General features: G+C 39.9%; 1 protein-coding gene across 11 annotated transcripts in view; it reads left to right on the forward strand.

Annotated features, from left to right (window-relative positions):
* EYA4 (EYA transcriptional coactivator and phosphatase 4) overlaps window positions 1-26,047 on the forward strand; it is a 160,061-nt gene that overhangs the window by 95,067 nt on the left and 38,947 nt on the right. For 9 of the 11 annotated variants that reach the window (XM_065631771.1, XM_065631777.1, XM_065631768.1 and 6 more), the window contains 3 exons: window positions 13,446-13,570; window positions 14,747-14,830; window positions 21,957-22,049. In XM_065631771.1, the coding sequence (XP_065487843.1) occupies window positions 13,446-13,570; window positions 14,747-14,830; window positions 21,957-22,049 (302 nt within the window). The remainder of the gene's footprint in view (window positions 1-13,445; window positions 13,571-14,746; window positions 14,831-21,956; window positions 22,050-26,047) is intronic. The other 2 variants (XM_065631773.1, XM_065631776.1) reach the window with 1 other exon arrangement.

Below are 26,047 nucleotides of genomic sequence, written 5' to 3' on the forward strand. Positions count from 1 at the left end.
CCACACACAGCTTATTCTGAGCACCAGTCATCATTGTCCTCCTCTGGGAGCAGAAGTCAGAGCATCCAGATGACAAGTAGGGAGACTCCTCCATAAGCAGCATCTGGCTCTCTGGCAGACTTGTCAAGCACTTCTGCTAATGGGTTTGGATTTGCCATGGCGTCTTTCATGTGGTTACATTGCAGATGGTCTGTCTGTTCTATGTTCTCCTTTTGAATGCTTTTCTTTAAAAAAAAAAAAAAAAAAAAAGAAAAGAAAGAAAAAAACTTTCATCTGATCCTCAAAATTTACACACTCCTTTCCAGCTGATAAGATTCTTTATGGGTCTCATAAGATGCCTGTGCAGGCTCATTTCTGTTAGAAATCACAAAGCTTTCCATATATCCAAATGTGTGTCTTGAGCTTTACTGGCAATTTTGGACTTAGTTCTCCAGTTTAGCTGCCAAGTGATATAATTTACTGTGATCTGAGTCTCTATTATTGTCAAATTTCTTTGGGAATTACTTTGTGTCATTTGTAGAGCTGAAGTAACTTTACCTCCCCTTGAAGTGTGAAATATACTTGCCTTCCACTAGACGTCCACCTTTGAAAACCAAAGTTCAAATCTGGATTTGTTTAAATGTGAAAATGAGTGTGATGGGCTCAGTCTAATTCATAGGGGATTCTTGTCTGCCATTTAAGAGAGGCCCAAAACTGAAGCAGCAAGTCTGTGGGAAGATATGTTTGGCAGATCTATGGAGAAAGGCATACACAGTGCCCAAATAAATAAAACAATTCAATGGATTGACTCTAGCAGAATTAGTTATTGTGTGGTGTGAGAGCAGAAGAGGGCAGAGAGGGAGAACATCCTGTTTGGTGAATTTAATTTTAGTTCTGTTTCAATTTACAACTGAATCTCTGTCACTTTAATTTTTAAGGGTTTTGAGGATTTTATTTGCTTTTCAGTGTAGAAGTAATTGGCAGGTGACTACACATAATATCGTGTTTTATTCCTATGTTATTTCAGGCTTATGTCTTATTTTTCTTCTAATTATGTAGATTAAATTAAACAGAAAAATACCCCAGCACTCTGAAAGATGCAGTGCTTTTCATTACTTTCTCAAAATAGTACTGGAGAAGGATATTCAGCCCCCTTAGTGTTTCATTATTTACGATGTTTCACAAGAGTGATATTTTAAAATTTGCAGAGAAACAAAAATAATTTAATTATAAAAAGCAACCATGTTATTAACATCTACCTTAGTGCCCTTTTTCACAAATTGGGTTCTTAAGCACTGAGGATCCTGTGCTAAATGCAGTAAAGTTCCAGTCTTAAGCCTGCAGTATAGATGTATGTGAACTTAAAAACCAATAACACTGTAGGGTTTGTTTCCTCCTGCCCTGCTTTTTCCTCAGGATTTGACAGAACTGGATTTTTGATGACTTTTAAAGTCTAGGAGGTCTGTCAGAAGTCATAGCAAGGTCAAACCATTTGGTGTAAGCCAGGTTTTTAGCAGAGGGAGCAATAAAGAACTGTTTTCCACCAGAGAGGCTGGTTTCCAGTGCTGCCACCTGTGCAGGGGGCAGCGAGGGGCTGGAGCTTTGGCTCTGCCCGGGCAGGGGGGTCAGGGGAGTGTGTCCCCCCCACCCGTGTGGGCTGAGCTGGGACTGGAGGTGTTAGAGGTTTGCAGCTGGGACCTGCCGCTTGTTGTGGCTCAAGGGGTTAATTCAGGGGGTATTGTGCCCTGGAGTCCTCAGCAACACGTATTTATTGACTCTTAGAAAAATCACCTACTTCACCCCAAATTAAAAAGGTACATAAAAAATGTGTGTATACTTTAACTCTCAAATTAAAAAAAAATGACTTGGGGAAAATCAAACAGCAAAGCAAAGTGAAATATAATAATTTTATATCAATTGTACAGGTTGGCCAACGTGAGTACATTTATCAGGTCATCATTCTCTCTTTTGCTTGAAATAATAGGAATTGTTTTGAATGTCCTTAGTTACTAAAAGTAAATGCAATAATCTCACTGCTCTTTCAGGTGTACAGGTAATAAGGTCTCCTGGACAAAACGAAAAGGGGTGTGTGCAACACAACTAACTAATATCTTACCATCAGAATGGTTATGCCCAGCTACACCTTATTACTTAACAGGAATGATCAGATGCTGAAGCAGTTAAAACATCAGGCAGTCAGAAGGTTCTCCTTCCCCTCTACTCTGCCCTGGTGAGACCTCAGCTGGAATATTGTGTCCAGTTCTGGGCCCCTCAGTTCAAGAAGGACAGGGAACTGCTGGAGAGAGTCCAGCGCAGGGCAACGAAGATGATTAAGGGAGCGGAGCATCTCCCTTATGAGGAAAGGCTGAGGGAGCTGGGTCTCTTTAGCTTGGAGGAGACTGAGGGGTGACCTCATTAATGTTTATAAATATATAAAGGGCGGGTGTCACGAGGATGAAGCCAGGCTCTTCTAGGTGACATCCAATGGTAAGACAAGGGGTAATGGATTCAAGCTGGAACACAAGAGGTTCCACTTAAATTTGAGAAGAAACTTCTTCACAGTGAGAGTGACGGAACACTGGAACAGGCTGCCCAGGGGGGTTGTGGAGTCTCCTTCTCTGGAGACATTCAAAACCCGCCTGGACGCCTTCCTGTGTAACCTCATCTGGGTGTTCCTGCTCCAGCGAGGGGATTGGACTAGAGCATCTTTGGAGGTCCCTTCCAATCCCTAACATCCTGTGATTCTGTGATTCTATAAACCTAGCTCATTGTTGCGACTGCGATTAGAGAACAGAAATAATTGCTTTTGACACAAACTGTTTTGGAGCCAAACATAATGTGCTCCACATGAAGTAAACTACAGAATATTTGTCTTGGGAGCCAAGGTAAAGATCAGGTTTAATTTTTAAGGAGAACTTCACTGTTAAAAGTGAGATGCGTTAATGTTTCCCATGTTAAGACTTCTTGCCAATAACTCTCTGTAATTCATATTTGAAAAAAAAAAAGATTCAGAATGTTTGTATTAAAATGTGAAGTTTGAATGGAGCATGAAAACTAAACATTTTTGGCAGGTCTTATATTCTTCCCAGTCTGTTGTCATAGCTCATCCTTTCCAGAGATGGATGAAGTTCTTGCAGGCCCCTGTACTGGTGGCTAAAGAAATTACATCGAAATGAGGTATGATCGCTCTAATGCAGCACACCTGAAAGAGCTTCTTTTCCCTTGGGCTATCCCTGACAAAGAAGAACCACATTTCAATAACTAGTTTGAAATTTAACAGACATTTCAATTCAGAGTGAGTCAGACAACCCACCCTCTGCTCTCTTGTTACGAAAATGTGAATTCATACTTATATCATTCAGTCCAGGCTCCACTGAAGCCAGCAGCAGAATTCCCAGCCTTTCATCCTTGATTTCCCAGTTCTCAATTTGCTTACATATTGTCTTACATGAATAAAGTTGACATTATTGTATTTCAATTAATAAATGCAGATGTGGATCAGGCACCAATCACCAATATCTGGATCCAGTCCACCAATATCTGTCCCGTTTCCACTGTGGTGGTGTTTGCATGTCAGGTAAAGGCAATGAAGTAGGTTCCCCCTCGCTACAAATGTACCTCCAGCTACTACACAGACAAGCCAAGAATTCAGGGTACTTGAGAAGTACTCCTAGATCTAAATGGAAGAGCTACCCCATCACAAAAACGGGTCTCCAGCACTCTAGGAAAGAGTATGAGGAATTATATCACTTTCTCTCCAAAAAATGTACTTGGAAGATAACATCATAATGAAGTTATCCCTAGAAATTCCTATTTCTTGTGTGTGGGTGAGTACCAGGGTTTTGGAGGACCTTCTGTGCTTTGATGCTTCTTTCCATCTCAGTCTGCCATTAGCATGTGGTTTAGAAGAGGACATTTCCTCCCCTGAAAGAGCAAACGTGATAGTGCACCCCCATACTCATTGTTCGTAGGAAATCAGGGCTCCAAACAGCTCTTTCAAAACTCCTCTCATCGTTCCACTTAAAATCAGACTGTCATGCCGTGAGGAACACTGCCTTGCGTTTTCCCTGAGATGTTTTGAAATTCTGTGCAGTAAGCAGAGCAGCTTCAAAGGCTGTGTCTTACAAAGGACAGATTAGCAACAGGCTAGTAATTAGCAGAACTGATCATCTCCACATTCCTCTGTATATATGAGAAATAGTCTTTGTTGCTCAAATTAGACTTAAAAACACCAAACAAAGACTTAGTGAGATTCTCCAGTGACCGGGTAGGTTAACTGTTCCTTACCCACTGCCAGGTCACCTGTCAGAGATGCAGAAAGGACTCTGAAATTCCCAGCAGATTTTTCAGATGGGACTCTGAGCAGTTGTTCTGCAGGAGTTGTGGCGTAGGAGGGAAGGCCACAGGCTTGCTGTTCGCCTTTCAGCCATCTCCACAGAAGTGTTTGTTATTTGTTTATGGCACAGCTCATCGTGTTGTAAGAACCACAGAATTTGCAAGTGCCGATCACATCTGGAAGTTATCAGAAATGGAAATGGGAGCTGTTGGGTGAACTACTCTTTGAAAAAGTGGCCCTGTGTTCCAAAGACGTGCATTTAGATCTTACGCATCTGTAAACCGGTAGTCTGTATTTCATGTAAGTTGGATACTTGACAGCTCCCTGTGAAACTGCAGTGTCATTATCACTTTTGATTTATTTAAATGCTTACACGATGACTTCAAAACCTACTTTAGTCACCTTTTTTAAAGTAGCAGGTTAAAGATGAGTTTATCCCCCTGTGTACCTTTACATGTTTTCTGTTCACACTGGGACTAGGAACTGTGTAATGCAGCCTGCAGGCTGTGTGGCCGAGCTCATGGCAGCATTTGAAAGATGCCCCTGCCTGAGCCCGAGCTCTGGCATGGGGACATTGCTGCTGTGGGGCTGTGCTAGGCAGGGGTTCGGTGGTGCCAGGTGGTGCCAAGCCATGCTTATATACAGCCCAGGTTCAGCATGGGCTGCCTGTACATGGACTAAGAGAACTGAGCTCCGTACTGTTCTTTCTGCTATTCCGTCAGTCCTTGGTCCTCATCGCTTATTAGTTTAGATGTTCTCTGTCTGGCTCCTGGAGTGGTTTTCCCCAACCAGCTGCCTCTTTCTTTGAAAAGATGGGAAATACCTGTTCAGGCACCACATTACTTCTTGCCAGATACTTCCTCCAGTGCCTGGAGCGTAGACCCTGAGCTAAAATCGTATCGCATCAAACCTGTGGCTGTCACATTCGGATAGCCCAGAAAAGAGATCTCTGGGATCCAGCTGGCCAGAAGGTATCACTATGCATAGCTTTATTGTTTGTGTGTGCATCTGTTCATTACATCAGAATATAATAATTTCACATATAAAACTATCATTTGCCTTCATCAAATCAATGCAATCCCAAACTGCAGAGTGGAGAGGCTGAGGTGGAAGGGGAGCCATATGGAAAAAAAGCCTTCCCATTATCTACCTTTTCAGCGACAGACTGCCCATTTCACTAGCGTAGACCGCTGTTTTGTAACTGAAGAAATCTCCTGAGCACAGAGAGGGTGAGCTGGAAGTTTTTGCTGAGTTAAATAATTTAATAAGTTCACCCCCTCCCCCCCCGCCTCCACTTTGTCCTGATTTTTACCTATTCATTTTAATACTTGTTGGCTTTGGACAAATGAACTGTATGCCAAACAGGAGACTCCAGAAATGGTTCCTAGAAATTGTTCTATATGTTATCCACAAGTGTGGAAATTCAGATTAATTTTACATTGTCTTTTAATTGTGTCAGGGAAATGATATTCATTCCCAATAAAATTCAGAAAGCACTGAGAAAATAAATTAATGTGGATTTGTGGCCAGCTGAACTGCACTAGAATAGACAGTTTTCTGTGGTTTTCTGGAAACCACATTAAATGACATAAAACTGAAATAAAATGTCTCAGTCAATCAGAAATGAGGGAAACCGTACAGTTACTGACTTTCAAGCAAATAATAGTTTTCAGCAATTATACAGCATGACAATCCAAGCCTTCTAAATTCATTGCTGTGTTTAGTCATCACCAGAGCAAACCTAACCTTTTCACCTAAGTTTTATTCCTCAGGCAGGAAAAGAAAGTGTCAGTTTTTCTTTTCCAGCAAAAATAAACTTGAACTTGTAAGCAATTATTTTTCACAGTGTTTAGTCATATTTTCTCGCTAGGCCCATGAAGAAGAAATGCATATATTCCTTTCAGTAAAGCAATATCTGCTTATTACTACACCAATATCCATATGTTAGATTAACAAAAACTATGGCCTTCGGCATTTGCTCATGCAGTGAGGAAAGGAGGAAGCATAGATTTAAGGAAGGCAAAAACTGTCTGACATTTGTCAGGAAGCACAGAAAATCTCAAGGTGGCACAGGGTCAAAAATGAATGGTGACAGCAAAAGTGTAACTGGGGAAATGGGAAGTGGGGGCTGAGGAAGAATCTTCAGTGCTGTTAAAAGAAACATCCTTTTTCTCTAGCTGTGGATGGCAGAAGGAGGCACACTACAATGCTGGCCTTTGTCACCAAACCTGCTCGCTCACGTCCTCAGCCGAGCCCTCTGCACCGAGCGCAGCCCCAGCTCTGATGCTGGCTGCCTGTCAGACAGCGCCTGTAAGGTAATACTGTCTGCAGGAAGGGTTGCCTTTTTTTTTTTTTTTCTCCTAGCTTGGATAGAGCTTGGATAGCTAAGAGAAATACAATAGGCATGAAAGCAAAACTGAGATAAAATCACAGCCAGTGCTGCTTCGTGCCCCAAAGGATCACCTAAGGAGTCCCATCCTCTGCAAGATAAGCAGTATTGTTGAGGTCAAAAAGGCTATTAAACAAAATCAGGCAGTCTTGAGTTTTCCTCAAATTATTGTTGCTTTATACTAGAAGGATCCTTTCCACAGTGTGCTTATTGCAACCCCTTGGGTAGAGGTTATCTCCCCATGAGCTTGCACTCATGCACTGGGAAACTGTATGATAATATTTGAGCTTATAATGAATCCTCCATGTTCATAAGGAGCCTGCTACAGCCCTTACTGTACAGTTACAGTTCTACAGAGCTGACCCTCATTATATTTTTCATTATTTATTACCTATGTGTTCTAACATGGTAGAAAAACTCTAATGTTTTAATTCTTTGCTTCACTGAGGTTCCCTCCCTTAGATAACATCTTTCTGACATTTGTTGTAGATTGACAAAGGAGAAGTATTATTTTGGAATATCAATGTGGCAGTAGTTTTGCTTCTTTTTCTTTTTTTTTTTTTACATATGAAAATTGATACCCTACTTACCAAACCATGAGAAACAGAAATTATACAGCTACAGTTCACCTCCCATCCCCAAATGGTTGCAAAAAGTTTAGCACTTGTTTTCTGAGTTGTTAAAAAACAAACAAACAAAAAGAGCAACAAAACTCTGAAGAGCATTTGCTGGTTGTATCCCTATAACATGACATTTTTTACTGCTTCTTAGCACTGTATCAGATCACTTCACAAGTTAAGAAATGAGGCCTCAAGGAGAGTGGAAAGGAGGTCATGCTGGTGTCCATCAGTATTATTTGTTTTTAACTCTCTGGCAAGCTCCCAGGACTCGCATGATAGAGGGGCATGCTTTTGTGAGATTGTGCCTAGAATATTAAAAGATCTGCTATTCTGGCCATCTATTAAGCTTGAGAAGATATACAGCAGGGGGGGTGAGCCTGGGAGAACAAGGGAGGCAATATCCCAATGGAGCAAATTTATCTCATTGGTTTCGCTGTTTCTGCATTACGTTTTTACAGTGGCAAAAAATGACAAAGGCAGCTGTACACAGTGTAAAAGAACCTGGAGAAGAAAACATTATGAACTGTATTTTAGTGTTAATGTAATGACTGGAAATGTTACTCATTTGAGGAGTGTTTTTAGGCTGTGTGTTATGTTACACTCTTTGTGGAAGTCTTTGGTGGAAAGGTTTGGTAAAGTTTTTTGTTGTGTATTTATACACTTACACACATGTATGTGTGGATATTTAGCACCAAAGAATTATTAAAAGTTTGCATGTAGCTGTGTGTTAGTGTAAATGTATTGGTATGCATGTGTATATTCCCTGGAAACCTGTCCATCATCCAGAATCCCTCTCTTTCTACCTTCTTTCTTACTACCCACAGTAATCTTTGAGGACTTCTTTTTAATTGCATTATTTACAGATTGTGTAGGTGCAAGTAAACATGAAAAATCCCTCACCTAACTGTGAATGTAATGTGTAAAGTACAGTTTTCTAAAAAAAAAAACAACCTAGAAAAAGCTCTCTATAAATATGATGTATCTATTAATATTGATTGTTTTAGACTTTGTTGCAGAATTTATGTAGATTTTATTGGACTAATGACATTTGTGGGCATCCATTCTGATTTTTTTGTCAGCCTGAAAGGCTCATATGAGCTTGTTCAGACTGCATATGGAAGAGAGATGGGCTCAGTAGTCACGTCCAGAACATGGCTGAAAGATCTAGCTAAGAAAATTTCTGTGGGAAATGGAAAAAAACCACCCCACATTTCTTCAAAACTATGTAGTCAGTCAGAGAGCTGAGCCGCCAGCAGCAGAAAACAGATCTAGCTGAGCCTGAGCAGATCTGTTACCCAACTTTCATATTGCTCTAAAAGTTAATTTTAAATAAAGGAAAATTCCCTTTTTGTTTAACTTCAGATGCTCCAAGTTAGCTGACGTCTTCATTGAACAAGGCTCCAGGTTTCTATGAGAAAGTTTGGGATGCGTACTAACTGGATTTACAAGAGGAGGGATATAAGAAAAGCAAGGGAAAAATAACAAAAAAACCACAAACCAAACCAAACCCACAACAAACAAACAGATAATGTGGATTTTTGCCACAGTGAAGTTTAGTAAAGATTCTGCTAAAGAAAATGATGTAGAGAATTTCCTTTTAAATAATTTTTAAAAGAAAAATCCTTCTAAATACCTCTAAAGAATTTTGTTCTCACCCATTTATAAATGAAATTATTCAATTTTAGATAGACTTCAACTAATCCTTCTTTTGATTCTCTTTTGTTTTGGATTTGCTGCAAATGCTATACAATGAAGAATTAGTATTTGTAAAATATTCTAGTCTAGACTAGAATTTAAAGTACTTTGTTTTCAGATTAGAATATTTATTCTTCTATAAATCTTTGCTAAATGATTTTATATTTTCAGACTTGTTAGTAAGTAAAGGAGATCATGGAGCAAAAAGTTTACATTTTAAAACACGATCTCTTTAAAAGAGAAAATTACCTAAGTATGATCTACTTGTAGAATTCATTAATAATCAATGGAGTTTTGAATTGTGGAAGGATCCAGCCTTTAGTCCATGCTTATGGTATTTTAATTGGAAATGCAAATGGATAACAGAGTTATAACAATTCAGATTTTCTGGAAATAGATTTTAATTCTGCCAAAGAAAAGCAGCGCACAAATGGGTATGTGATTGTAACGAGAGAAAAAAAAAGACAGGAATTTCAAAAACACAACACTAGAAGCAAGGCTTGAACTTTTAACCTTTAAAATAATACAAGCAAAAGCTATTAATATACAGAAATACAGTGATGCATCTGTCAAATTGGGCAACCGTAATTAGTCATACTTAAACCTTCCTACGCAAGGTTGGGTTGTGATGCTGGGCTGTGCGCTTTGGTGCTCCAGGATGCATCGCGAGTTCCGCTTGGCTGCCGTTGTAGAGAAAGGGGGAAATTTCCTCTCTTCGAATGCTGTTCCTTAACCCATCTCTGAACGTAGGTTAACCCTTGAAAAGATGTCACTTCAAGTCAGGGAACAAAACATGTGAGGCCCAGGATTCACATCAGCCATCTTTTTGATACAAACACTTCAATTTGTTGGGGTTGTCCACATCCAGGTTGGAGTTGAAGCCTGTGGGGATCTGGGAGGCTGTTCTGTGCAAGTGGGATGTTTTAGAGGCTTTTCCAGTAAGCCTCTAAAATGATCCACTAAGCATGTGCAAATACCAATTTTCAAAGACTAAAAGCGTAGCCAAAGCAGAATAAAAGGCAAATCCATCTTACTAGTTTTCAGGTTTTCGCTCAGGAGCTTGGAATCACACGAACATTCTTCAAACAAACAGTCAAGAGAAAATTAAAACATCTTCTTACCAAGTAATCTGTTTCCTTTTAAAGCTTATCATTTGATACAATTTAGCATTTTACTTAATTACTCTGAATAGTAGTCTGAGACAATGCAAGAGCGGGGAAAGTAAAGCTCAGACAGTTATGTGCCTGGCAGAGAAACAAAAAATGAAAAATAACGTTGTACAATGCATTTTTTTAAAGCAGTTTTAACAATAGACTTTATTCTGTCTAAAGTGAAACACACTGCATTTACTAGAAAACAGGCTTCAATAAATAACTGCATAAACTTAGAAGTATTAATTGGTCCTTGGGAGATCACTCTTTTTTACTTTTTTTTAGTGCAGGGAAACATACTGAACCCGAATCTGCTTCTGATTAAGTCAGTGAAAGCAGGACTCTGATAAACATTTAGTTTGACAAAATGAATTCAAGATGTTGGAATTATTTCATCCATTTTTTAAGCTTTCTTCCTGAATCTTCCATTCACTGAAACTGTAGGCTTTTATAGGTCTGTTACATCTTCCTGAGAATTTTTTAGGCTAAAGGTATACTAAATGCATCTAGAAAGGTGAACTGAATGACATGTGTTAGACAGAAGGGAACATGTACACTTGAATAAATAAATTACATAGGGATATATTAAAATAATCCCTCTATTTGTTCACACAGGACAGAGCACCCACGATAAGTATAATGTATACACATGGTTTGGTGAAACTTTTTATTGGTTTGGCTATCCTTTTTGTGCTTAATAGACTACCAATCAGTGCAAGATGTCTTTTACTCATGCAGAGAAAATGTCTCTTTGTAAATGTAATATTTTAAAAATAGTATTACTTAATTAACTTGTCGTGTCTATGGACAGGGATGCCATTTGGTATAGAAAACAAATCTAAGGCAAATAGAATATTTTACTGCACAAAAGATTTCATACTGGCATAGAACAAAAACTGTTCCTTTTATGACGTCTGATTGTTTATGTTTTTGCCAAGCAAATGAAAATCAGTGGACTTAGTTTTCTGATTAAGAAAATCTGATTTGATTATGAAAATCTGATTCATTTGTGTGTGAAAAGTGCTTAAGATGGATACTTCTTAAATACACTAGCTAGGTAAATCAATTATTTTGCTTATGAAATATTGCTGGAGCAATTGCATTTATGGCCCTGGTATATGCCTGTCTGAAAAGAAATTATTGTAATTTTCATGCTAAACAAGAAAAAAAGCACGCGTGAACTTTCTAAGCTAGAACTGCCTCTAAGGTGTCTCTGGGCTGATCATACAGGACATTCTATGTTTCTGTGATTCCAGGAAATCATGATGCTTAAACTGCTCAGTGAACACGTGGGGAGTATTACACTGTGTATGCAATGAAACACATTGTTTATTTTGTGTAGCATTCTCCTGCTCCCTTAAATACATACAAGATGGAAACTCACAGACTGTTTTTAACCTTTAGCTGCTATCCTTGTACAGAAACTCCTAAACAAAAACCAATGGACTAGTAAACCACTTGAGTTCATTTTATTTCATCTAACACTGATCACATTTCCAGTAGACAATAAATATAATGCACTGCTGACAGATGTGTAGAAATGTATATACAATTAGATGAAGAGATCCGGGTCAAGGCAGTTCAAATCTCAGTTTATGCCTTTGCATTTCCTTGAATATGGCTATAAAATTCTTACCTGCTGATGCATGGCCTCCTGCAATATCAGTTTTCCCCTCCTCATCCAGACTGCTACTGAGGAGGCTGCCCTGCCAGTGGAGTGTTGGTGCATCTCAGGCTTGATTTGAGCATTTACTGAAGTAAACAGGTTTCTTTGCCTGGGCTTCATGTGCCTTTGGGTAAGGCCTTGGTGCATTTTCCTGGTTGAAATGTAATATTTCCTACATTTTCTGGAAGATATTCAAGACAGGAGAGCTCTAAATCTATGTCTTGGGTTAAATGAATGGAATGAGAGGCAAGCTAAAGCATCCAGGAGATCTGTGGAATTACGATCACAAATGGGAGACAATTTTGTTCTGTGATTGGTTTTTTTTTTCTATTCCTTATCTTGGAGAAAAAAAAAAAGATTCAGACAACAGACCAATATTTGATGGAAAGATGGTGGTTTTGTTGTTGTCATTGTTGTTTTGGTTTGGTTTGTTTGGTTTGGTTTGGTTTGGTTTGAGGTGGATGTCTGGGACACAGAAGATAGACAATGTCAAAGTTAAACTTCCAATAAATATAATAAATATTTAAGATGCTGAATGTTGCCTTAGCAATTTGCCACTGCTTTTCCTGCCCAGAATATCAATATACAGGAGTGGTTATTCTCACTGAACTATACCAACTGTTCCCCTCTTCCCTAGCCATTGCAATCTTCTACAGTGCAATTGGGCTTTTACAGCTCTGTAAGACAATCTTTCTGTTGGCCTTTGTATAATAGTATACATATGGTAAATGGTTCTCCGGTCACAGATGGGCTGGCAACTTAGCTTATACATAGCAAAAATGTTTCTTTGGGGAAAAAAATCTGTGTAATTAATTTATAAATGAAGCAAGGAAAAGGCGAGCACACACTGCAAATTGGATTGCAATTACCGGTCTAACAAGAAATGTTCCTTGTCTGCTTTGTCTGAGAAAAGCAGATCTGTTGTCCCTGAATAAAAGCAATCCACAGTCCCCCAGTATAACTGACATTGAAATCCATTGCAGTCCAAATCCACTTGAAATTTTACAAGTTTGCTAGAAATGACTCAGAAGGAAAAAAATATCAGGAGAGCTAGTCAGAATATATGCATTTGTAAGAGTAAAGAATCTTCCAGATGTACATGAAAGTTCTGTTCATTCACCTGTAAGATCTGTTCCTATGACTTAGTGTGGATGCAGTGGCTGCTGATGGTTGGAATACAGATAATGGGAGGCAGAAGTTCTGATTCTCACTTTCTGTGTAATTGCTGACTGTTTATTTAATTTCTTTGTTTTCATCTAAGAAATACCTATATATGTGCATTTATCCCTCCATCTGTCCATCCATATATATATATATGCATTCCCTCATGTACATCTTTTACATGCTCTTTGAGCAGTTTCATAAGCCTGTGTCATTTACTTCATAATACCTAAAGGAAAAGTGAAAAATGCCGGCCTTGTTCGCATCAAATTATTAGCTACTTTCTTAGGTTTGGTAAAAGCAAAGAAGACCTTAAAGGAAGCTGCATTAATTTGTTAATCTGGCTACATTACAAACTCTCCTCGTAAAAAAAGTTGTTATGGAAAAAGCAGATTGTTATAGATAGTATCACAATATATTTAAATACTGTGACCTTCTTCTTTAACAGGTCTATGGAAATGCAAGATCTAGCCAGTCCTCATAATCTTGTTGGAAGTAGTGATGCGCCGGGTAGTTCCAAACTGGATAAACCTAATCTCAGTAGCACATCAATTACAACAAATGGAACAGGAGGTAAGTGTAAGATGCTGTTGGCACATAGAAAGTTTTGGCTAGACTTTGGTCATATGCATTTTTAACGTAATTTCAAGGATGAGCATAAATCCATTTATAGACCCAGCAAAAATTATGAAAAAATGCCAGTCATACCCATGTAAATCTACTAATTCCAACAGCACTTCTTCGATTTGCACCAATTGAAGTAAGAGGCAGAACTGTGTAAAGGTGAAACAAAGAAAATATTGGAATGGCTGCTTTGAACATAGTGTTAAAGGTTTGGATATACCTGCTGGTAACTTGAAACGGATTGCATTTTCTGTGTCATACTTCATTGCTGAGTAATTATTTACTCCTATACCTTAAGCTACACACATTTAGTTTAATTTAAAATCTCTGTGCATCAAAATTAGGTTCCAGTAATTTTTTTAACATGATGAATATGCTAATTCCATTTCTTGGCAGGTAATGGAAGTTTGTCGTAAAGAGATTTCTAGATTTTCCTCAAAAGTAACTGGGTATCACTTCTTTATGTATTGCTATAGAGACAGCACTACCATGCAGCTACAGAACAGATGTTCCTGTGCTTTCAGATTATAGATTCTGCCACAGCTGAATTGGAGCGGTGGAAGGCAGGGTACCACATTCTGAGATGGAGTCCTGTTCCCATTAGTGTCCATGAGATTGACACCGCATATACGAGTCAAGTTAGAGTTTCAGCCCTCCTTTTTGGAGTTTATATGTTGCCGTCTATTTTAACAGTTGGCACCAAGAAAATTTTTTTTAGTTTGTTCTTTCTGGCCACGATGTAAAGCATTTTATTTACTTATCTCTATTTAGAAAAAATATCTGTCAATGTCAATAAAAAGTGTATGTGCACGTGAGGGTAACAGAGCTCTCCTGAGAAGGGCTCAACCATTAATGTTCAACCTATTTATGTATGCAAATAGAATCCTTAGTCTGGCATAAAGAGAAGGGAAAACTTCAAGCATACCATTAAAGAACACTAATAACTGGTTGCCTCTATATTATACTTGCATAAATAAACCAGTTAAAATAATACTCATAAAAACAATACAGTGCAGTTAAAAAGACTTGGCTTGAAGTGGAAAAACACTTACTTATCTTGAAGACTATTCACATGCCCTGAATAGGCATTGGGACAATGAACCGTTATGCCATTCCTGTTCTCAGGAGACAACATGACTGTGTTAAATACTGCAGACTGGCTGCTGAGTTGCAGTACTCCTTCTTCTGCAACAAGTATGAGAGACCCTGGTACAGTGCATGTGTGTGGTGGTGTGTCTCCGTGACTGCTGTGTAATATCTCTCTTGGTTTGCTCTGTTCTTTTGTTATGCAGTTTTAACATCTTAATGTTTGCGTTTGTGGTTTGGTTTGGGGAGTTTTTTGTTGTTGGTTTTCTTTTGCTAGTGTTTGTGTTTGGTTGTTCGTTTTTCCCCCTCCACTCCTCCTCAGAGTCCTTTCCTACAACCAGAAAACTGGTAGGAACTTGGAAGAAGTAGTTGCCTTACCATACATTTGATGAGCAAGAAGAATTTTAACTGACTTTAACTGCCAAGTCTTGGGAAACGGGAGAGGTGCCTGAGGACTGGAGGAAAGCAAATATCACTCCGGTCTTCAAAAAGGGCAAGAAGGAGGACCCGGGCAACTATAGACCGGTCAGCCTCACCTCCATCCCTGGGAAAGTGATGGAACACCTTATCCTTGGTGCCATCTTAAGACATATCAAGGATAAGAGGGTCATCAGGGACAGTCAACATGGCTTCACCAAGGGGAAGTCGTGTTTGACCAACCTCATAGCCTTTTATGAAGACGTAACAAGGTGGATTGACGATGGCAGAGCAGTGGATGTGGTCTACCTCGACTTCAGCAAAGCATTTGACACCGTCTCCCACAGCATCCTCATGGCAAAACTGAGGAAGAGTGGACTGGATGATCGGGTAGTGAGGTGGACTGCAAACTGGCTGAAGGAGAGAAGCCAGAGAGTTGTGATCAATGGGGCGGAGTCTGGTTGGAGGCCTGTATCTAGTGGAGTGCCTCAAGGGTCAGTTCTGGGACCAATACTGTTCAATATATTCATCAATGACTTGGATGAGGGAATTGAGTGTACTATCAGCAAGTTTGCTGATGACACCAAGCTGGGAGGAGTGGCTGACACGCCAGAGGGCTGTGCTGCCATCCAGCGAGACCTGGACAGGCTAGAGAGTTGGGCGGGGAAAAATTTAATGAAATATAACAAGGGGAAATGTAGAGTCTTGCATCTGGGCAGGAACAACCCCAGGTTCCAGTACAGGTTGGGGAATGACCTATTAGAGAGCAGTGTAGGGGAAAGGGACCTGGGGGTCCTGGTGGACAGCAGGATGACCATGAGCCAGCACTGTGCCCTTGTGGCCAAGAAGGCCAATGGCATCCTGGGGTGTATTAGAAGGGGGGTGGTTAGTAGGTCCAGAGAGGTTCTCCTTCCCCTCTACTCTGCCCTGGTGAGACCTCATCTGGAATATTGTGTCCAGTTCTGGGCCCCTCAGTTCAAGAAGGACAGGGAACTGCTGGAGAGAGTCCAGCGCAGGGCCACAAAGATGATTAAGGGAGTGGAGCATCTCCCTTATGAGGAAAGGCTGAGGGAGCTGGGTCTCTTTAGCTTGGAGAAGAGGAGACTGAGGGGTGACCTCATTAATGTTTATAAATATATAAAGGGTGGGTGTCACGAGGATGGAGCTAGGCTCTTCTCGGTGACAACCAACAGTAAGACAAGGGGTAATGGGTCCAAGCTGGAACACAAGAGGTTCCACTTAAATGTGAGAAGAAACTTCTTCTCAGTGAGGGTGACGGAACACTGGAACAGGCTGCCCAGGGGGGTTGTGGATTCTCCTTCTCTGGAGACATTCAAAACCCGCCTGGACGCCTTCCTGTGTAACCTCACCTAAGTTTTCCTGCTCTGGCAGGGGGATTGGACTAGATGATCTTTTGAGGTCCCTTCCAATCCCTAACATTCTGTGATTCTGTGATGTGATTCTGTGACTTAAAATTAGCTTAACTGTCTACATGCTCTGAGGGACTGGGAGGGCCCCGTGCTGACCGGCATTGCTGGGAGCTGCCAGTAGTCAGCATTGCTGGAAGTCAGACCAATGGATTTTCCACAGAATGCCCATTCGTTTTTATTTTATTTTTAGGTACAACATTGCGTGGTTACCTGAGCATAGATCAAGGTTGACATTATTGTTACTACTCCTACTACTATTTTCATTTTTTAAGTTTATGTCCAGTGTGCTAGTACACGAAGTACAAAAGTACAAGAGGTCATTTGCACTAGAATAACATTCCATATGAATGCTACTGCTCAGTTACAAGAATTTAGGTTTAAGGAAGGACTGAGGTAACTTAGTCTGTCACCTCAGTTAACTGTTCAGCATGTTGAGATCAATGTAGAAAGTAATAACTGAATTACTAATTATCAGTAGTGGGGAAATGTAATGTGAAAGTCCTTGCATTACTGAGGACACTTCGGCATTGCTGCAAACTTAAATCTGATTTTCCACAGGCAGTAGAATATTTAGATCTGTGCTTCCAGTTGAGTGTATTCCTAGGAAAACCCTTCAGGCTTGTTAAAAGAAAGAGGAAAACGGTTCCTATGACAACCTACGTGGTCTATTGTTTAATATGAGCTTTTAGTCAGACTTTATGTTGTAGACGCTGTTGCCTGTTGGGACCTGTACTCTGAGTTTGTCTTAGAATAATTTGGAAGGGACCCCTGGAGGTCAGCTGGGCCAACCCCTGCTGAGAGCAGGGCCAGCTTTGCTGTTAGATCGTGTTGCTCAAGGCAGCGCCCAGCTGAGTGTTGAATATCCCCAAGGATGGAGATGCCACAGCCTCTCTGGGCACCTGTCCCAGGGCCTGACTGTTCTCACAGAGAAGAATTTTTCTCTTACATCCAATTGGATTTTTCTCTTGCTGAAACCTGTGGCTGTTGCTTCCAGTCATTTCACAGAGCATCTTTTGAGAAGAGCCTGCCTTTGTTCTTTGTCATCTTTGCACCTTCCCATTAGTTAGCTTCAGCCAGCAATTAGCTCTCCCCTCAGCCTTATCTTCCTAGGACAGAACAAGCCCAGCTTCTTCTGTCTGTCTTCATTCATCTTATGCCCCTGCCCCTGACCATTGTGGCAGCCCTGCTCTGCTAGCATGTGCAGTCTTTACTGTTAGCAACACTCAAATGTCTTTCCAGCTTGAGATTGCTTTGCATTTAACTTTTATTCTTTCAATATGTAAAAAACAAAACAAAACAAAAACCAAAAAACAAACTAATACACACTTTAAAAATAGAATATTACGTTTATATTGTTTGAAGTATTCTTCCCAAATGGTGGTTCAAACTCATAGTCTTTGCATTATGTCTAGAGGGCTTGCCATAGGAGTGTCAGAACCACACTTGCATGTGTCAGGAAACCTAGGGATGATTCTGTGTTTTTACTTGGTGTCAGCTTTTATTTTGATTTCAGCTTTAAATGTTCCTGGGGTTTTGATCCGATGTTAGATTTTTTTCTTTTTTTTTTAGTCAGATTAGTTCTTTTTCCCCTCTTGGTTTAATGACACACAACATAAAGAAAAGTAGTAGTCCAAATGTTGAGCTACACTAAGAAAAGGACTTGATGAATTCCTTAGTGTGATAAAATCTGAATATAACAAAGCCAAACTGTTTAAAATCAAGCACATATAAAAATACTTTCTACATGTATTTTTCAACAAAGCACAGTGCCAATATGATGTTTTTCCTCAAGTTAAGTACATGAGAGAGTTTCTTTTGGTTTAGGTCCTTTTCTGCCTGACAGGGAGAGAAAAAGATGGCGACTGCACTGATGGAAGTGCACTGCAGCTGGTATTAACCAGAACTAGACACAAATTTAAAGTAAACATTTCAATTAATTACTGAAGTTTTTGTCAAAGCAGTTAGGCACATACTGAAGTGTCTTTCTGGATGCAATATTGAACATAGGTTTGTGGCTTGATATGGTCAACCTTCTTGAATAGAAGGAGCTTAAGGTACTTAAAAGTAATTTTTTCATGTAGGTAAATGTCCACACTCTTGTGGTGAGTTAACCTTGGCTGGACATCAGGTGCCCATCAAGCCGCTCTATCACTTCCTCTGCTCAGCTGGACAGGGGAGAGAAAATACAACCAAAGGCTCGTAGGTTGAGATAAGGACAGGGAGATCACTCAGCAGTTACCATCACAGGCAAAACAGATTCAACCTGGGAAAATAATATATTACCAAGTAAATCAAGTTAGGGTAACGAGAAATAAAACCAAATCTTAAAACACCTTACCCAAATTTCTTCCCTTCTTCCCAGGCTCCACTTCGCTCCCAAATTCTCTACCTGCTTCCTGCAAGTGGCTTAGGGGGATGGGGAATGGGGGTTGTGGTCCATTCATCACACGTTATCTCTGCTGCTGCTTCCTCCTCGGGAGGAGGACACCTCATACTCTTCCCCTGCTCCAGTGTGGGGTCCTCCCTGGGCTGCAGGTGGATCTCTGCTCCACCATGGACCTCCATGGGCTGCAAAGGGACAGTCGGCCTCACCACGGCTGCACCACGGGTTGCAGGGGAATCTCTGCTCTCGTGCCTGGAGCACCTCCTGCCCTCCTCCTTCACTGACCTTGGTGTCTGCAGTGCTGTGTCTCTCATGTATTTTCTCTCCTCTCTTCTTGCTGCAGTTGTGCAGCAGTTTTTCCCCTTCTTAACTGTGTTATCCCAGAGGGGCTACCAGTGTCACTGACGGGCTTGGCATTGGCCCGTGGTGGGTCTGTCTTGGAGCCATCTGGCATTGGCTCTGTCGGACATGGGGGAAGCTTCTGGCAGCTTCTCACAGGAGCCACCCCTGTAGCCCCCCCACTACCAGAACCTTGCCACGTAAACCCAATACAGCTCTGCAGAGGAAAGAAACATGCATCTCATAAAGTAAAATATGACCAAAGATCTTCAGAGAGCAAAGGACAAATCTTTCCAACTTGGTATGATTTTTCATTCTCCTTATGAAGTACATGCAGACATCTGTATATAGTAATCAGAAAACAAATTAATTTAGTTACTTCTAAACTTCAGGCAACAGTACATGTTCCACATGACTGAAAAGCCTGAGATTCAATGCAGGCAATTGTTTTGTGACAAATGACCCTGAAGATTTTTACTGTTGTATATTCTTATGGATCTGATGCAAATGAAATCACATCTTTCTCATCTAAATAGAGAAATGTGAACAGTCAATTACTCTTATGAATGACTTTGTTCATTTTGTGTAATTTTTGTCGCAGCTTTTTTTTAAATCAGAAGATAATAGTCTGCAAAATGATGAGGAGTGCACAGCAGTTTGAAAAAAACGTGCCTAAAATTCTTCCCTGATGATTTAATATTGAATTAATATCCTGCTGCTTGCAGAGAGAATAAATAGGTGTGGTAGTTTTATTAAAGATAAATGATAATGAAAAGAAGTCTACAGTTAAAAGGCAGACATCCAAATATTTTTAAGTCTCACAGAGTAAATGGAAAGATACAGCATAGCTGTAACTTGTGTAAGAAAGTGCTGCTTGGTTTGATTATCACTCTGGCATCAGTGACACCGCAGGGAACTCACCTGTCACAGAGACAAATACATCCCGATTTCTCAAGTGTTCACTGCGTAGATCACTTGTGCAATTGTAGACATCTGCAGCATCCCAAATCAGTCAAAGTAAGATTCCTTAAGCAGTGTGGCTGGAAATGAGGTGTGATATTGCAGGAGAGGTAACTCATGCAGGGCTCATCACAGGCAGCTGTATTGGTAGCTGTGCAATTCCTGGTGAGCCCTTGTTGTGCTCACAGGCACACGGAGGAACAGCAGAAGGTGTTGTTCTGCACATTTTTCCCATGAGAAAACCAAGTCCTTTATTTAGCTCATCCACTACATTTTCCACTATAGACTATAAGAAGGATGGTGAACTTGAGGGCAGCTCAGGCTGTACTTGGACTGAATTGCTCTCTAGAAGTACTTCTCTTTCTTGATTGAACCTAAAGGGATGTTAGTGTGCACCTTTTGTATGCCTAAGTTAGGTGACTTGAATCTGAGCCATAGTTTGTAAATACATTGCCAGCTCAGAATGTGAAACTCTCCCCCTCCTCTTAATACTGCCAGTGAAGTCAAACATGGATGCAGTGATGTTGACAGATGAGAGCTTTGGTCAGCTTAGCTGGTGTCCTTCAGAGGCATCAGGTAACTAACTGGCAGAAAATGCCTTTGCTTGGCGTATGTTAGACCTGCTGGGGGGCTTTGCCAGCTCAGCTGTCACAGTAAAGGCTTCTCCACAAATCCTGGACTGTGTCCTTGGAATTTCCATATCTGGCGTACGACCATGGTAGTGGTCCATGTGGATCCTCATTGCCACTTCGCTCTGCACTCCTGAGCAGCAACCGGTCGTGTGGTATCTGTAAGCAAGTTGCTGATATATATGTGATAGATGCTCACACACACACCTAACTGGCCTTTGCAAAGCAATTGTGATAATATGTTGATGGTTTCCAATTTCCCCGTTGAACATCTAATAAAAGCTGCAGTGTATTTTGTACCGCGGTTTCTTACCACATTGATTAGAAGCGTGATTCTCAAACTCCATTACGAAAGTCCATGCCAGATAGTCTGTTCAGGTAACATATTTAACTATAAAATCTAGATTGCCTCTGTGGTGCTTTCAGTTATAGCTTGGATGCTAAGAGTGCCTGATGATCTGTAAGAAATAATTTGAGGTCAGAGTGGACCCAAGTGTTTGGTAAACTCAGAGTTAGAAGCTGACTTTTTGTGGCTGTCGTTTGTGTCCTACTCTAGTTCTTTTGCTTCTTTTTTCTTCCAAACTTCTCTCTTCATTTATGGAAAATTGCTTGCTGATGACCTAGCTCAAAACCCCCTCCCCCCAGACTCTGTAAAAAGGGGGAAAGGCAAAATGCTGGCACTGTGAAAGTAATTTGCTTCTATATGAGCATGAAACCATATTATTATTGTTTCACTTGTCAGGTAAAACTACTTTTGTTATGTGCTACATCCCTTGACAGCTAATGTTTCCTTCCTCTCTGCTACTCTTAGGGAATTGTTAGGATCGATTAGATTTAGGCTGAAATCTCCCCAGAAGATATTCCAGTTGCTAAAACCAGCAGATAGATGAATGCACAGATAAAAAGCTATGTAGATGCATGGCCATTCCATGCTGAGCAAGTGTAGATTGTCTCAGTCCTGTGGTAGAGTGAAGGTCGAAGCTGTTGCAGCGCATGCTTGTTCTAGCTGGACTACGGCTCATGAGACTGGCATGAAGACTCCAGTATAAATTTAGAAGTAAAATCTCATGTCTACTTATTCTTCTACGTAGTGTCTCTTCTTGCAGTCAAAACAGAACCCATGAACAGCAGTGAAACAGCAACAACAACTGGAGATGGATCGCTTGACACTTTTACTGGGTCAGGTAAAGCCATAATAAGATCACGTATTGCTAGATGCACATTTATAGAGCATTTAATAACCTTCGCTAATGAACATTTCACTGCATGGAAGCAATCTTTATAAAACTACAACAAAGTAACATTTTAATACCTAATAATAATAATTAATAGCTTTTTCATTTTTGTAAACGAAAATCTAATTTTCATGAGCTATGATCTTAAAGAAGCTTTCATGGTACCTAAGACAATTGCTGTATGCAAAAATCTTATAGTAATAATATTATTGTACTGTAGATTTTTCTCAGTGTTAGTCTTGTATGCTCTTAGGAAGAAAAATTTGGATTGTATTTGTAACAGCCATTCTAATCTGTAAAATTTAAAATCTTAAAATTTATATTTCAGTGCTAATCATTTATTTCTATGAGCAGTGTGTTAGTTTAAGCACTGACCAGATTGCCATAAGCTACTTTCTTTCCATGAAAATAAAGGCTATATTTTACTTTAAATAAACATAAGTTTCAGTTACTTCTTCTCAAAAAAATCAAACAAACAGCAATTTTAAAGTAGATTCCTATAAATTATTAAAAGGTGATGAACTTTGGAAAAGTACACATAATTTGCCTTCTAATCACTAAGCCAAATCCTGCTAATAATAATATTAACAAGGAGAGAGAGAAGAATAAATTTTGCATCTGAAAATACCAGTTTACTGATGGCCTGAGTGAAATGTCACTGAAGCCAGGAATTGCCACTCCACACTAAAACTACTGTTAATTTGGTAGACTTTAGGTAGTTAAGCCTTATTTGAAATATATTAGAAATCACAATGTTTCTGTGTAATGAAATTTTTTTTTTTTTTAATGTGTCTGGAATTGTTTTTTAGGCATCAATAAATGCAGATATACTCTGAAGCTGCTTATTCAGAAAAGTATTTGTAACAAATTTAGTGCCTGAAGAAAAGGTCTTTTGTGAAATGTAAAGCAGGTCAATACTATTTCTGATTAGAAAAAAAAAATGAAACCATTTTCCTTGTGATGATTATACTGAAAGGAACCCCATTAACTTAAAGTCTAACAAGTTCCATTAAAAAAATTAATAGTCTTGACTAAAAATGAGCTTTTATTTTTCACCCTGTTGTCAGTCTATCCTAAAATTGTATAAGTAATGATTACAGATTATAAAAAATACAACCATATCTATGATTTTGTCATTGTTAGTGAAATTTTATCAGGTTCCAACATATATTTAAGACATCTGAGTTGGATTCTATGTGTAAAACATGGCTAAGGCAACATTTTCCTGAAGGGGTGCCAAAAATTGCAGCCTCCAGTTCAGATTTAGATAGCTAAGTAACAGCTTGATATCCCCAGGTGCCACTCACCTGTTAGCTTCCACTGACTCCAAAAGGACTGTTGAGATCTCTACACTTTGGAGGTTTGGAAACAATTGGAATTTGAGCCTTTCACAATAATTTCTGTCTGTTATCCACCTGCATACTCCAAAGAAATATGAGTCTGATTCTCAGCTTAGGCCACAAACTCAAGTATTAAATGAGTATGGTCATTCATGGGGGGAAATCAATAGTCTGCCTGTCTGGGTGATGTGTATCCTTCTTCATCAGAGCAAGACGCAGAGCTGCATTGATATCGCACTGAGCCTTTCATAAAGAGTAATTCCATTGCTTTCACATTTGCCTTTTACTGGTACTTGCAAATTGGGCAATTTGGTTGGCTCAGTTTTGTGGACAAAGTGCTGAAGAACAATAAAATCTCACAAAAACATATTTCTCTGACTTTTTAATCTAACTGGTTATTTGGGAAGTTTAATGGGTTGCTAAAGGCAATAACTACTGACTAGTAGAAAGATGTCATTTCAGACAACCAGCTGCAATTGAAAATAATGCCTAACGAAGCCCAACAGTGAACAGTTTGTTTTTTCCTGATGACCAGTTACATATGTATGTTATTCCCAATGGTGATAAGGCGATAATGCTAGTACTTTCCTGCAGTTTTCAGAGCACCTGCGAGCTCATTTCGTGAGGATACCTAGACATTAAATATTTTATGAAATGAGATGTGAGTGAAAAGAGAAATCCTTGTGCTGAGACCCATTTGAGAGTCTGCCACGCAGAAATTCTCTCCTTCAAATATTCTACCCATTAAAATTGATTTCCGTGCTCCAAGGGCAATGAAAACCCGTGACATGTCCTGGAGCTGAGCAGAAGGCTGAATGAGCCCTGTGGGGTGTAAAGTAGCCAGCTCTGTCCCTGATGACCAGCTGTAACACAAAAAATGATGGTCAAACAGACTGTGTGAGGTACAGGGCAGGAGAGGCAGATTAGGCTTCCCAGGTAACTATGATTAACCCCTGTTTTGGATTGAAAAGTTGAAAAATAAATCACATAGACCTCTTGAATTGAGAGTGACAGTCACCACAGCGGCCTTACCCAGGCCATTGGGCCAGGTCCTGCTCAGGGCTGCAGCTCATGTGGTGCAGCTCATGCTCAGGGCTCCTGTTCCTCTGTCCTGCAGAGCTGCCCCTGGGAGCAACTGTGCCTCTTAGCAAGGGTTGGCCAGGTGGGGAGTCATGTTATGCACCCCCCTCCCTCCCCCTTTTTCCCCAAAGAATGACAGTTAGTTACTAGTATCAGTATACTCAACTTGAAGCCTTGTGGTCCTGCAGCAGACTCCTGTTGGGGTGGATATTCCCAGGATGTGGAGAGTTGAGCAGCCTTGAACTGAGCATTTTCACACTCTGTGAATTTGCTGCAGCTGCTGTGCTGTGGGTGCATGCGTTCGTATGTTTATATTGCTTACGATACTGGATTAATTTGAGAACCGTTTATCATTTTAATGGAGCGGAGAGAGAGGCATTTGAAGTTCTCATCATCCTTTTTAGTTGGTATTTATTGCACACAGAAAGGATATAGAAAACAACTTCTGAAGGCTATAAAGGCAAAGTTAGGAAATGCCACTGCTATATAACCTACATTTGGTCCCCTTGTGTGCAGACATTGTGATTTGTCATTTAAATGAGACCCTTTTAACCTAACCTCTTTGCATAGTATTTTCCAGATGCGTAATGAAAAAATAAAAAATCCCAGCCTGTGTTAATCTAGTGAACACAACACATACTATCAGAACAGTTTATGGTCATTCAGATTCTCCACAGCCACCTTGGCCAGTTGAGCTAATAGGATAACTGGTAAGAGCTGGCTGTCAGCTTCTTGTCCCCTCTGTGAATCAGCATTAGTGGGGACTGGAATATGCCCTCAGTGCAGTGGTGAGACCTGAGAAATCAAGGGTCTTATACCTGCCCTGAAGAGCATTCCTCTGGTAAATTCAAGTAGTGAAGTCTTAGAAATATTTGAGTTTTTCAGAGAAGAAACAGTTTGGGTTTGGTTTTAATATAAGCAACATAAACCAGTTTTTAGCCCCACATATAAAATTGCACAGTTAGTATATAAACACCATGACAACCTGGCTCCACCATCTCCTCCATTGCCAACAGTCCTCAGAAGTAGGGTTAGGAGGCTACCCAGCAGTGAAAGTTGTTTAAATTTGATAACCCTTAGAATCTGATCTATGGCATACAGGTATAGTCCACAGTCTCAGTCATAATGCTCTCTCCTAGTAGGTCTTACACTCTGTGTTTCTCAAATATCTCACAGTCTAAAATATAGTGCACAAATCAGTGGGACTAGCTATCAGAGAAAGAGTGAAAGGAACAGACTTTTTAGTTGGAAAGGTACACAATTTACTCTGGGGGCCCTTGCCTCTTTTTTTCTCTCTTCCCTGCAACCAGTAGTATCATCAGGGAAACTGGGAAGAAAAAAAAAAAAAGGAAATTTTAAACAAGACACATTCCAAAAATATTTTATTTTCTTGTCTGAATTTATAAAATAAGGTACATGAGAAAGAATAAAAAAAGCAGGCAGGACAGTTTTTGCTGAAAAATATTAGGTTTAGATAGCTCAAACAATTTAAATGAAATCAGTCATTTTTTGTAGTTTACATCAGAT

Source organism: Caloenas nicobarica, chromosome 3 (genome assembly GCF_036013445.1).
Source record: "Caloenas nicobarica isolate bCalNic1 chromosome 3, bCalNic1.hap1, whole genome shotgun sequence".
Classification (NCBI taxonomy): domain Eukaryota; kingdom Metazoa; phylum Chordata; class Aves; order Columbiformes; family Columbidae; genus Caloenas; species Caloenas nicobarica.